At 35.9% G+C, this 12500-nt stretch overlaps 1 protein-coding gene across 2 annotated transcripts in view; it reads left to right on the top strand.

The window, feature by feature from the left end:
• Positions 1-12500, top strand: part of LOC138027236 (hamartin-like) — a 32175-nt gene that overhangs the window by 766 nt on the left and 18909 nt on the right. For both annotated transcript variants that reach the window (XM_068874790.1, XM_068874797.1), the window contains exons 3-14: positions 1085-1147; positions 1629-1773; positions 2532-2686; positions 3077-3150; positions 3722-5272; positions 7317-7363; positions 7840-8006; positions 10575-10651; positions 10896-10949; positions 11078-11174; positions 11269-11364; positions 12354-12495. In XM_068874790.1, the coding sequence (XP_068730891.1) occupies positions 1085-1147; positions 1629-1773; positions 2532-2686; positions 3077-3150; positions 3722-5272; positions 7317-7363; positions 7840-8006; positions 10575-10651; positions 10896-10949; positions 11078-11174; positions 11269-11364; positions 12354-12495 (2668 nt within the window). The remainder of the gene's footprint in view (positions 1-1084; positions 1148-1628; positions 1774-2531; positions 2687-3076; positions 3151-3721; positions 5273-7316; positions 7364-7839; positions 8007-10574; positions 10652-10895; positions 10950-11077; positions 11175-11268; positions 11365-12353; positions 12496-12500) is intronic.

The following is a 12500-nucleotide window of genomic DNA, read 5'->3' as shown; positions in this document are numbered from 1 at the left end:
CGTGTTTCACTTAACCCGCCCACTCTAAGCTTCCCAAATATATTTTGTTTATTGTTTGTAAACCTGTTGACCTTTCATTTAATTCATCACGTGTCTTTCTGCTCGTGAATAAGCTCATTTCTTACATCTTCGAGGCTTGCGCAGTCTTGTTGAGTACTTCAACAATACTCACAGATTCAACTTACGACTGCCAGCTCTCGTTACTATACTGTACCTTGTCCAATTAGTTATACGCATATTTCTTTGTTTGTTAGTGAAACTCAGTTTGCACCGTTAATAGGCTAAAAATGTGTTTTCATTTCCTTATGCTATTTTCTATCTACTTTTTAGATGAACAATATAATGCAATTTACATTATTTTAATCTATTGGCATGCATTGTACAAGTGTGGAGTAAGTGTTACAAGGTTCAAATATTTATGAGGTGATGTGGTGTGATTGTTGATGTGATGTGGGGAGATTTACTTGCTTTTGTTACACAGTGGTAACAGTTTTGTCTCCAGTATCATCCCTAAATTACAAGTTAATATTGTAACTAAAAGGAAGAGAAGTAGATCGAACATGTAACGTCACTTGTTCAAGTGCTTGCCCAGTGTAAGCCTGTGGCAGAGTTTAGGGCTGACATTTGAAGAACAAGAATAATGTGAATCTGTTTAGTTGAAAAAAGATGAAGCTTGAGAGAGATCAAGTTTATATGCTAGTAAGCTGAAAATCCTTAATTTGGTCTGAAGAGGTGGGGCATTTGAGTTGTGGTTGAAAATCACTTCTGGGGCGATATTCAAGGTTTGCCTTTGTTGATACTAACTTTACCCCAAAATTTATTCCTCTCCTGCATTTTGAATGGTGGAAGCTCTCCAAAGAGCTTGTCATTTTCGTCTTTAAAAACAAACCCTTGCTGCATGTACCCTTATTGTAGTTCTTAGTCAAAACAATATAGTTCTTATAGTTGAAACAATGTAGTTATTGATGGAATTACCATCTACCAGGAGGCAATTTCACAGTAAGACCGTGGATGTAACAAATTTCTTAACAATATACTCTATCTGGTAATTTGAGGGAATTTTATGACAATTCATCTTTCACAGCCATCTTGGTTACACAAGATCATCAAGACACCGCTCTTTGATACTTTGCTTAAGTGTTTGAAGGTAAGTAAACAGGGGCTTGATTACCAAGTACGTAGACAATGTGTCCCCCTTGAAAATAAAAACAATCCTGATTTTATGTGAAGCAAGGAAGGAGGACATGGCAAACAAGTGCTAAAACAAGATTTTATGTCATATAGTTTACTTGTTGTAGTGACTTTTAGTGATGATATTCAAGGCAGTCGGGAGTTTTTTCAGACCTTTTCATTGAGACAGTATGATTCAATATTCAAGTGGTTGTGCATGCATCCCCTTAAAACCGTTAGTTGCTCTTTACAAAGTGATCATTGGCCAAAATCCAGCCAACGATAACCTCTTTCTCAGTTGGCTAGTTTCTGCGGCAGCTGGCACTTAGTGACCACCGTGTAAGAGTGTAGTATTAAGCACTAGTTACGGTAGCATCATTGTTTTGGTTATGTACAGTAGGATTCTTTAAGAAGCACCTTCTCTTGTATAATTATGATTTAAATTTTTTTGGTTGCAGGTTGACACGGATGCTGTAGTTTTAGAAAGTGCTGTCTTAATTATTACCACCATGTTACCCATGGTTCCAGTCTCCATTGGTCCTTGGCTTCCAGAATTGTTTGAGATATTCACCAGGTTATCATCATATAGAGCACATGGTCAAGGTATGATTTTGGTATGTCAGACTTATCAAATGAGTTGTCCAAAGCGAGATGAAAAAGTGGTCAAATTGCTGGCTTGCTTGTTTGAGTTTGATGTACAATATTTGTTTTAGGGAGAACTTATGGTACACATGTATGGTTTTAGGAATTGTGCAGTTTAGTTTTCCAGTTTTGTGTTGGGGTGGCATGGTTGCTGCCTAACAGTCGCCCGTTCGCCTGGCGTGCCTTATTTGCGAGTGTGGGTGACCAAATGAATACCCACCCTCCCTCCTGTCTGGCCTTTAAGGTCGGTTGATAAAGGGATGGTAATGTAACTGAAGAGTCGTAGGTCTAATTTCATTTTTAGGGCTTGCACTGTGATGGGTTTCGTACATGGGAATACATGTACTTTAAAGACAGCACTTAAACTTTAAAATCCCCGGCCTTCCGCCCCTTTTTGGACAACCCCAGGAAAGCTGGTTAGAGTTGAATTCTGAATATCTACATGTAAGGGCAAGGCCAGTCAATGGTAACTGAACTAATCTAACACCCTAATCCCAGGACCAGGCTGCTTTCTTGAGGTGAGCAAGTGCCATGTTAAATACTGTAATGGCACTTTCACTTTCGGGTTTTCCTTTGTTTTCATACAGCATTTCTTTGTACCAAATCTCTTTATTTCAAGAACAGTGGATCATGTACAGTGTATGGTTTGTTGTACACACCACTAAGTTTCCCTTCCTGATTGAAAATTATCACCAGTTTTTTTTTGTTTCCATCTCCAGGTAATGCACCTGAAGTGTATCTCCTTCACTTACATGTTGCAGTGTACATGTTTTTCCACCGACTTTATGCAATGTACCCAAACAACTTCTTGATGTACCTCAGAACTCTAAATAATGAACCATCGAAAAAAGGCATTTTTCAAGACTACGTCAAAGTAAGCTAAATTAATTTTCCATTGCTTAACCAAATGATGCCTTGGATGCCCTAGGGCTCCCCCGGTTGACGAGTAAAATCAACTGGTGTTAAGACAGAGTAAACTCTTACTCCCCTTGAGTCAATGGGTTAATGGGAAATTATAGTTTTTTTGAGTGGACTTACATGTACGTAGATGTTGTCATCTACAGTAGGAGGTTCTGTGTTGATGAGTAAAATCATGTTGTGTTAGAGTAGAAAGTTTTTAATGTTTGAGTGTCACTCTTAGAGGGGTGTAATGTATGAGTACTTCTTTTCAAATTTCGTAGCCATACTCATCGCCAACAGTTGTGGTCATATTTTGACAATGGAAATTGTAACTTGAACTTTATAATTATGTTAAATTTTACAGCCCATGCTGGAGTATGTGCGAGTGCATCCTTGTGTCATCACAGAGACAGCACAAACAGAGACTGATAAACACAGGTTTGTGCAGGACTAATGTGCTCAAATTATTGAAGCTAAAACTATTGAAAAAATTAATTAATGTAGTGTGATAATAAAATTATTTTAATTTCTGTTTCGTATTATTTCTCTTAATTAAGTAGACTTCTTATAGTGCAGTTCTCTGTCTCTACACATGTACACTGTATGCAGGCACCCTTTCGGCGGGCACTTCTCTAACGCAGACAAAGTTAACTGATCACAGCCCAATAGTCCATGCATAATGTTTCGTTTAGATTACAAGTACTCCCTACTGACACCTTGATGAAGGGGGCAGTAGACATCTCGTGCAAATTTCTTAAAGAAACTGTACTTCTCATGCCAGACATTGGAGTGGCAGGGTTACGACAATGTGGAAGTTTATAAATGCTATATTTTCCACTTGTTAGATTTGTACATTTTGGTTTACTTATGCACAAGCTGCTCTACTTTGGAGAGAGTTAACTGTTATAATGGGTAGGGATGGTTTTTCTAGGTAGAAAGGCATGAGTGGTACATGCCTGTGCCAAATATTCAGGGTTAATACATTGTATTTTTGTTATTTTTCCCTCAGGTGGAAACAGAAAGAGGCACACGACATTGTCATAGAATGCATGAAAGTCTCTTTAGATCCTATTGACAGAATACAAGAAAAGGGAAATTTCCTGTCTTCATCAATGCACAAGCATAGCTGTCAAGAACTGTTTGCTGATAAATCTATTACTTCTATCCTTACTGCATCGTGCGATAGTGAAGGACTGGGGTTGGAAAAGATAAAGGAGCGCCGAATGTCTGATTCAGCCACACAGACTGGCAAATCCTTGCAAAGCGGTGACAGTGGCACTGATTCCTGTAGTTTGCCTGTGGTTTCTTCAACTGAGATTGCGTCAGGGTGGAGTACATCGGGATTGTGTCAGTTGAACACTCCACCTTCCTCACGGATGTCTCCCTCAACAAGTAATCCTGATTTGACATCATCACTCACATGTAATATTCATTCCCACTGCAGTACACCAGCTGGTGTGTATACCCCAGGACAGTCCCCCACAGCATCATTGGAAGGTGATGTAGCATATCCACCAAGCTACTCCAGTTCTTCATCTATTTCAGGGAGTAGAGGAAAGATTGGATCAATTGCAGGAATTTATAATGACCGAGCATCTTTACTCAAGGGTAGCAAGGCAGCTGCTAGTCAGGAAGGGCAGCTAGCAAGAGCCCTGTTCTCTGCACTGACCTTGCAAAGTCAGCAAAATCACAAGTCAGCTCCTGCTGCCATTATGGAACACCAGTCATCAACACCAAACAAATGTCAGGAAGATGGAAAAATTGAAAGTGCCGTGGAAACAAGCCACGAAATGAGCAATGTCTCGCACACAAGTTCTATAATGAGTTTTGAAGCCCATGGTGAAGAAACGAAGGGTAGCGTTCAGACAACTAGTTCGGAAAAATTTGACAGTGGTACTTTTAATGTACTGCCAAAAGAGGAATTTAGAGACTCAAGTGAGGAAGGGGATTATCCACTGGAAGTGAATCAGTTTAAGCCTCAGGATGCCAGATCTGTTGAGACAAATGCAGGTTTTTTGTCTGGACCTCTGACAGCAATGGCTGGTCAAACTCTAGATGCTGGAACATCTCCAAACTTGGCTGATGAATATAAACTGTTACCAGAAAATACTTGTTCAAGCAAAGAGATCGATGTATCCCATGAAGTAATGGTGCAATCTTGTTGTGAAAATGATGGCTTGATTAGTAGCACCCAACTTGAAGATGAGCTAGGTAGTACGATAAGTTTGGACAAAGGCCAATGTCATTCAGAGGCTAGTAAAAAGGAAACTAGTGTAGCATCCTCGGATGCATCATGTGACTTGTCCAAATGTCAAGCCACAATTCCTGCTTCACAGCCGAACCATCATGGCTTTGTTACTAGTGATGTTTTTGCTGGTTTTCCTCAGCTGCTTCATTGGATAAGAGGTGAGCTGGATTGTAGCAACTTCAATGCAGAAAGTGATGAACCAAGCTTCTCCAGACCTCAGTTCAGTGCAATGTCATGCAGGGCTAGCCCGGTAGAAATCCTTGATAACTACCTCAAGACAGGAAGCAGCATACACCATGGTGAACTTTCAAGGTAATGTCTGGTTTGTTTGAGAAGTGCAGGTTATTATAATTGTATATGTGCGCCTAATTTTGACATCCAACACAAAGTGTCCCTTTAAGTCTAAGCATTTTGCTACCTACAATAAGGTACAGTATGGGTACGTTACATGTAGCATTATGTTGAAGGTAGGGTACAGTAAGTGCAGCTGTTCATCTTCACATTATGACCATCATTTGGAGGACACTTTGTGATGTTAATTGTTAATTGTATTCCAAAACACAAGTGATGATACAGTTAAAACAGCTCAAGCGATCATCTGACTAGTGGATTAATGAGTTGGACCTTATTGCAAATTTGATTTCAGCAATCAATTCAATACATGTAGTCTGGTCATCAGATGAATGATGCAAAATTCAAATCAAGCCTCAGTTCCGAACTTGAATTTTGATTGGATTATTGCTCGCTTTCGGTGCCAGGAGGGCATGAGAATCTGACAGGTGTAACAAATTGCATAATCTGCCAAGGTTGTAACAAGACAGCGTGATTTGCTTTTCTTTTTAAATTCATTTAACTCTGTCCAATCTTAAATTCGAAACTTATAAGTCTCAAGTTTGACGTTACTGGTAAGATTACAGAAAGGTGATGTTGCTAGAGTGAAATGACCATTGCTTGACAGATTATGCAAATCAGTAAATCTGTGAAATTCCCATGCCAGCCTGGTACCTGAAGCTACATGTGTAGCAGTATTTGAATCAAAATTTGAGGTTTTGAACTGAGGCTTGATTTGAAACTTTTTTGCATTATTCATCAGATGAACAGATTGATATGATTGCTTAAATCAAATTTGCGATCATAATGAACTTGTTAATCCGCTTGTTAGAGGAACGCTTGAGCTGTTTTGAATGTAAAGTTGGAATGAAGGGCAGGAGGACACTTTGTGACCTTTATTGAAATCAGCATGCATCCTGGCAGTTACTGTACTTGCAATTCTGGACATATCTGGGTAATGATAGTATACAATGTAGTTCATGGTACATTTTTGCCAAGAAAAGCATTATCATTTAGTTCTGGTGCATTTCCATTGCATGTCATGCATTCAAAACCAGAGAAGTCTCTTCAACACAATTAATAAGACAGTCTTACCCAGACAAGCCAGTCTCAATTCAAAGCGATTTTTTTTGGAACTTTTTTTCTCTTATCAACAGGGGGGCATAGTTAAGAAACAGGGGTGTGGTTTTGTAGTGGGTCTCAAAGAGACTTTATCTGACCCCACCCTTCCTTTACACATCCCCCCCCCCCCCCCCCACAACATTCCAGGTAGGTCCCTCTTATGCTGGTGGTGTTTTAACAAAATGAAACCAGTTAAAAAATTTTTAACTGGTTTGAAAAAAAAAAAAATTAAATTTTTAACTGGTTTGAAAAAAACAAACTACATGTAGTTTGAAAAAATTCAAATCAGAGGGGAAAAAATGAACTACAACAAATGCATGTAGACCACCCTATGCATTGGAAAATGAGCATTCCAATGAAATTACAGAAAAACAGTGAAGGCAACTCGAACTATTTGTCACACAATTTAGAGTATATTGAATGAGATCCTACATGTATTTCAATAAACCAATACATGGTAACACGGTAGGTAATGAATTGTAAGAGTTGTTATGAGTTTTGATAGTTATACGCAAAATAGAATTAAAAACATTTTTAGTAAAGTAAAGTAAAGTCACTTTATTCAACGTTGGTAGTTCCTTCAGTTACGAAACTGGTATCAATGGAAACCCTTTACCCCCCTCTCTCTGTCTGTGCTCTATTTTATGGATATTTAAAGCTATACATGTAGCTACACGGATCAGAGGAAAGTGGAAACAGATGTTGAAGTCACGGAAGATCGAACCGGGACCTCTTATTCCGAAAGCCACGCACTAACCGAGTTACAACACTCAAAATTATTGCTTTTAAAATTTGACAGAAATGATTTTGTAACTAAATCTGCTACATGTATATTAGTCTTGCAGTTGTCAGGGAAACTTATGATAGAGATTCTGTTCAGTAATTGGATTTTTTTATCCTACAGAGTCCCTCTTGTTAGCCAAGCCGGGACATGCTGGACACACTTTGGAGGTAATGATAAAAAACATTTCAAGCTGTTTTATTAAGAACAAAAATTAATATAGAATTTTATTTGAGGTAATCTTTGTTTAAAATAATTTTTGACTCATTAGCATAATACATGTACCTATGATTTTCCTTCATACATGTACGTGTAAGTTATTATTTTATGAGTTGAATTAGCGAATTTTTGTGTTAATGACGACTTACGGAATTAGTGCTTGTATAATGAAAAGTTATCCAAGAAACACCTATGCAGCTCTGTGGTTAATGGACTACCTTATGTACATTTCACAACTTGTAGCAGGGGTTTCACTAAAAGTCAGTCACCCGTGGTATGTACTATCCAATGTAGCAATTGGCCAATTTTATACATATACATGTAGTCTTTCAACTGTTTTTGATTGGCCGTACTTAAAAGAGGAATAGTAAGTTGATTAAAACTTCTTAGTCTGCTTGTTTATAAAGTTGCCATCATGTGAATGTAGGTAAACCTCCAGTTGACGAAGTTGAGATTCTGAGAGGACAAGTCAAATTATTGCACAACCAGTTATTGTTTGAGCGACACAAGTGTGATCTGCATGCCATCCGTAACAGAAGACTCATTGGAAAGACTTTCAAAGCTGTGCAGTATCAGGAAGAATTACAAGCCACTGTAAGTTAATTTGTTTGTGTCCTTTAGACTTGTGAACTGAATAATAGTGCTGAGAAAGAGTTTCCAAGAGTACAGCTAGAGAAGGCTTCTTGGTTTTTGAATGTCATCTCTTTCTGTAATCTTTAGTATTGATGTGACAGTCTTGAATTGTAGTCGCACAATGTTCAGTGACAGACAGTATGCCGAGTAATTATTTTCATTGTTGGACAATTTTATTTTAAAAGCCTTAATACCATAATTATTGATAACTAGTTAAAAATGATCAAAAGCACTTTACAATAATTACATGTGCATTAAGAAAATTTAAATTAATTGTAGTAAAATAAAATGATAAATAATTAATATTCTCTATAAAGCTGCCTGAAAAAAGGTATTAGATCTTAAGCTCGCATCCAATATTCTGTTATTTTCCATGAAAGATTGAAAAATATAAGGCAATTATTGAGCCTTGGAAGATAACCCCAGAAGGACATCAACTTATGAATAAATATGTTCAGTAAAATGTTACTATGTTAAATAATATTATGACATAATTATTCCTTTACCATTCAATCAGCCTTGCTTTTTGGTTTTTCAGTAAAATGTTATACTTACATGTAAAATTGAAGTTAGTGAAAATTAAAGTCATGTGACACCCATTTAGAATGTACTTTAAGAGTCATAAGACTTAGGGGTCATATTGCAGAAGAAGTTGTCTGGTTTGATTTTTCCTCCACAAGTACATGTACTTGTAATCACTTAGTTTGTTTCAGACTTCAGTGGTTATGATGGTACACTTACAGCAACTACCGGTACATTGTTACAGTAAGAATATAACAGTCCTGAAAAAGCCCAGTTTGTTATTGCAAGTAAATTATAGTTTTTTTTTACGTTTAGACCTTATGCCATGTTATTAAAGTGAAAATTCAAGACATTAATTTTAATATTATGATAGTATAAAAGTAAAAAGAAGTTGGAGTGTGTGACCAAAATATCTGAATGACTTTTCATTCTAAGTACAAATCAGACAAAGGTCACATGCTGGTACCAGTATCATATGACTCTTTAGTGATAGTTCACTTTTAAAACACATTTAGGTCACCTGAGACCGCTGTATGGTCTTGTGTTTGTAGTAAGATATTTTAGCCTAAGGTTGAATGTATGATCCCATGTAGTTTCATTTCATTGCAAGATACATTAACTGAATTTTGGGCCACATTTCTGAATTGTCACTAATTATGGCTTGTTCAGTGCTAGTCATGGGATGTACAGATCAGGTGGGGTTATTTTCAAGAGCTAAGTGTAAATAAATTTGATAAAAAATTAATGGTTAAACAGTAAAGTATGAATGAAAATAATATTATTGGTTTTGATGTCGTTAATTTTTGCCTGTTTTTCTCTTAAGAGACTTAAAACCGGAGGATGCCTTCGTTTGTAATTTGTAATACATGTAAATTAATTTTGTTTATGAGATATTAGTCTGAGAGTAATAATATGGAGTCTTTTTAACCTTGCATTCAATATTTATAGAAATACATGTAGCAAGCCACCCATACAGTGGGAGTTAAACAATTAATTTTGTTAGGCGAAAGTTCTATGTCTAAAAGTTTGTTTTGACTTTTTTTTTTTCCAAAAGAAAATTTTTTTGGATGCTTGCAGTCTGATCTACCTGGCTTATAACAAGATCTTGATACTTGGAAAATGAAATAGTGTCATTTTTGCTCAATTTTAGTAAATGCTATAATGGGAGGAACAGATTTCTCCAACAGCATGTCATAAGCCATTTGCCTTGTCCATGCCTTTGATAGAGTAGTTGCATGTAAATAAGATACATGTACGTACAAAAATGTCATACAATGTAAATCTGTGGACTTACATTAATTATTTTGCATTTTGTTTTAATTTGTTTATCAGTATGTTACAATGTTAAAGTTGGATCTAAAAGTGTAACTCTTGGGAATAAATTAGCTTGAAAACAGATGGAGTTACCAGTAACTGATTATTATGAGCCTTTTGTCATGTAGTCATTTTGCATGAATTAAAATAATAATAATAATAATAATAATAATAATAATAATAATGATAATAATAATAATAATAATAATAATAATAATAATAATAATAATATCACGAGAGATTCAGAAAAAATGTGAAGTGTCCGAACTCAGGTGCTTCCAGTAGTAATTGAGGCACTGGGAACAGATCCAAAAAGGCTTGAAAGCAAGTTAAAGTGCATTGGCACTAACACTTCTATAGAACTAATTCAAAAAACCGCTCTCCTTGGCACAGGAAGAATTCTGAGAAAGGTTCTGGAGCGATAAAAGCCTTGATAAAATTTGGGTTTCCTTCGGCAACTTGTTGCCTGGCCCCCAAGAAGATAACCCGGATCCAACTTTTGGAAAACCTGGTACTGAATCCACAATAATCATCATCATCATCATCATCATCATAACCCGAGCCTTGGCCATATTGGGGGGAGGCAAGTGATGTCACCCCTGCGCCATCCCAAGTGTCGACGACATCCACATTAGTATCACTCTGCGCAAAGAGGGGTTATGTTTTCACCTGCCTTGATTGTTTTGATAACAGAAAGACCAACTGAGGCTTCAGGAGGACAAGATGAGAGAATTGACTGAGGCACTCAACCAACAAATGGAAGAGAGCAGGTTTAGTTAACCAGAATGTTCAATAATCATTTCTTGTTGCATTCTCTGTTATCAGATATTATTGTAGTGAAGATTCTAGTCATTTTTTTTTATCAGAAAAGATTGATCAGATATTAATTAAGGTAGATTCCCCTTGATACATGGCTTGAGCCCTGCAAACGAATAATTCTTTTTTCTTTATTTCCTTCACTCTTTCCTTGTTTCACAAAATTAATGCTTTGTTTATCACATGTACTTTTTCCAGGAAATACAAATCCCTTACTTCAGGTTGGGAAAACCACCAAAGGATTGAACTTCAGTGAGATTGATTTTTTTTCTGCAATTAAATTTAATTAAACATTTCAATTATAATTTTATGCACATTGAATTTCTGTCTTTTTCTCGTTTTACCAAATTTTAAGTTTCTCCCCCTTTATTTTTCTTTAGGAATTTGTTAAATGAGAATGCCCAATTGAAGTACAAAGAAAAGGAACTCCTTGAGAAATTTGAAACTCAACAAAGAGATTATGATTTGAAACATGTGGTAAGTGACTATTGTTCACTTAACTGTAGTTTGAATTATTTTGTTGTACACTTTCGTACGGAAGTTTATTAAATTTTCTTCTCAATTTAAACAGGAAGTGCATCAGTTGAAAGCAAAAATCTTCACATTAGAAAACGAGTTAGAGCGACTTAAAGTTGAGTCGTCAGAAAAAGGTCACCTGACCAAACAGGTAATAATTGCTTTGTTACATCTTTTTGGCATTGGTTGAGTTTGATATTATTGAAAGTGTGGGTAAGCCTTAAAAGAACAAGAGATATCTACATGTAGGTGGAATTTGTACAGTGTGTGTAACAGGTTTAACTCTTATCATGGTAATGTGCTAAGTTTAAAGTGTACATGTACCTAAAACCATACAAACGTAGGTTGGACGTGGATTTTTAAACTTCCAACCCCCTACACAAAATGAAGTGTACAATGAAATTTGTTGGAAAAATTTTTCGAAGAAAATTTTTTAACCACAAATTCTGATTGCCTTTTAAATTCAAATTTTCCAGTCCATACCATTTTGAATAATATCAAGAACTGATATTTATTGTGATTTATGTTTCGGTTGTCGTACTGAACTATTATTTAATTAATTTTGTATTTTTGTCAGAGCAATGGCACAACCATAACGTGTTCTGGGTTTCACCTTGGAAATTTAAAAGTGATTTTTCTTTTCTATTAAAAATAATGCTTTTGCAGAATTTTCAAACATTTCGCTAGGTTGTTTTGTCCTTTCCTACGTAATTTACAATAATAATAATTTTTATTACATCTTGTTGAAAAGAATTTTGATGATGCTCAACGCCAAAACGTCAGTGAAACCCTTGTTAATTAAAATTGTTACATTTGTATCCTTTCTGTAGTTTTTGTACTGGCTCATTATTTTGATCAGGGTCAGTTTTGGTTTAATTTACTTTTCTCTTAAAAAACTGTCTTATTTTTACTGGTACATTGTATAATATTACAATCCATAAAATTTACAATTGCAAATTATTTACAATTATTACAATTTGTGAAAATTGCATCATTTTCCCAAATTTTCAATTTTTTTACAATTTTCAATCACAATTTACATTTATTTACAATTCGTACAATTTTAATTTTAATTTTTAGCATGAGGGAGGATAACTTAAGGAAAGAGATTAATTTCTGGTATTTTTTAACATTATGCAGGTAAATCACCTTGTCAAAGAGGTACTTTTGTTGGGTGAAATAAATCAACAACACAAAGACACTATAAAAAAATTGAGACTCACAGAAGCTCAACACCTTGAAAGCTCGATGCACTTAAAAACCTGCCACAGAGAATTAACAGGTATG

The sequence above is a fragment of the Montipora capricornis genome, chromosome 2 (genome assembly GCF_036669925.1).
Source record: "Montipora capricornis isolate CH-2021 chromosome 2, ASM3666992v2, whole genome shotgun sequence".
NCBI lineage: Eukaryota > Metazoa > Cnidaria > Anthozoa > Scleractinia > Acroporidae > Montipora > Montipora capricornis.
The sequence above is the reverse complement of the archived record's forward strand: the minus strand, read 5'-3'. Positions and strand labels throughout refer to the sequence as shown.